The 1,418-nt window shown below is 68.3% G+C and overlaps 1 protein-coding gene across 1 annotated transcript in view; it reads right to left on the bottom strand.

Moving 5' to 3' along the window:
- The window catches only part of PXDN (peroxidasin), a 21,728-nt gene that overhangs the window by 11,876 nt on the left and 8,434 nt on the right, over positions 1–1,418 (bottom strand). Inside the window, exons 9-10 of the mRNA XM_012727380.1 lie at positions 1,272–1,386; positions 876–1,043 (exon numbers count right to left, since the gene is read on the bottom strand). Coding sequence (XP_012582834.1) covers positions 876–1,043; positions 1,272–1,386 — 283 coding nt within the window. The remainder of the gene's footprint in view (positions 1–875; positions 1,044–1,271; positions 1,387–1,418) is intronic.

Below are 1,418 nucleotides of genomic sequence, written 5' to 3'. Positions count from 1 at the left end.
CCCCAGCCGCGGCCTGCGCGGGGCCCGGGCGCGAGACCGGGCGACAGCCTCGTCCCGACGGGGGACCCGGGCTGGAAAGCGGACGCTGACCCCCACGAGCTCGTCGGCCAGAGAGATTCTGCCTCAGGGACAGCGACTCTGCCAGGTGCGTGCAGGCGTGTGTGCATAGGTGTGCGTGCAGGTGCGTGCAGGTACGTGTGTGCAGTTGTGCACGCAGGTGTGTGCGCAGGTGTGCGTGCAGGTGTGTGCAGGTACGTGTGTGCAGTGGTGCACGCAGGTGTGTGTAGGTGTGTGCGCAGGTGTGCGTGCAGGTACGTGTGTACAGCTGTGCACACAGGTGTGCGCGTGGGCGTGTGTGCAGGTGTGCGTGCAGGTATGTGTGTACAGCTGTGCACACAGGTGTGCACGTGGGCGTGTGTGCAGGTGTGCGTGCATGCATGCATGTGTGCAGGTGTGTGCGCAGGGGTTTGTGCAGGTGTTTGTGCAGTTGTGCGCACAGGTATGCGCACAGGCGTGTGTGCAGGTGTGCACATAGGCGTGTGTGCAGGTGTGCACATAGACGTGTGCAGGTGTGCATGTAGACATGTGCAGGCGTGTGCGCAGGTATGTGTGCAGGTTGTGCATAGGCGTGTGTGCAGGTGTGCGTGCAGGTGTGTGCAGGTACGTGCAGGTGTGCTCGCAAGTATGTGTGCAGGCGTCAGCCGCAGGCACATGTGAGCGAAGACCCCTGGTGAGGAGCTCACACTCAGCCAGCAGGCTCACGGTGCACGATGCATCCCGCACCCCCGCACTCTGGGAGCCCGCTGCGGGCGGGGTGGGGTCCCCAAGCCTAGGCAGCCCCCCACGAGCCCTGGCCGCTCCCCAGATGGCCCCACGGGTGCTGACCGGTCCCGTTGAGGTCCACCATGAGGCCGTGCTGCACGTGCTCCTGGATCAGCTGCAGCGTCCGCTCGAAGATCTCGCCGGCACGCGCCTGCTCCACCGTGTAGGGGTCCCGCGGGTACCGGAACAGGGCCAGCAGGTCGTTGGGGGAGCGCGGCCGGCTGCGGGGCACAGGGCGGCAGCTGAGGGCGGCGCCCACACAGCCGCGCTGGGGCGCCACGCGGGGGGGTGGGGGGGGCGTACCTGGGTCCTCCGGCGGCAGCAACAAGCAAATGAAAGCAAAGACTCAACTTGCGCCCCGGTCTGCGCGGGGGCACCCCCAGCCTGGGCGCCCCCCGCGCCAGGCGGACCAGGGCCCAGGGCAGCGGGCGGCCACGGGCCTCGCCTACCTGTGGAACAGGTGCGTCCGGGTGGAGTTGATGGCTCTGTCCACGGTCGCGATGGCCTCCACGATGGACGTGGCCACAAAGGGGTCCCCGTTGCGGCTGACGTCGGGGACTGGGGGACGCGGGGCGGCCGTCACGGGGCGGGGCACG

This window comes from Condylura cristata, unplaced genomic scaffold (genome assembly GCF_000260355.1).
Source record: "Condylura cristata isolate star-nosed mole 26May11 unplaced genomic scaffold, ConCri1.0 scaffold00020, whole genome shotgun sequence".
Classification (NCBI taxonomy): Eukaryota; Metazoa; Chordata; class Mammalia; order Eulipotyphla; family Talpidae; genus Condylura; species Condylura cristata.
The sequence above is the reverse complement of the archived record's forward strand: the minus strand, read 5'-3'. Positions and strand labels throughout refer to the sequence as shown.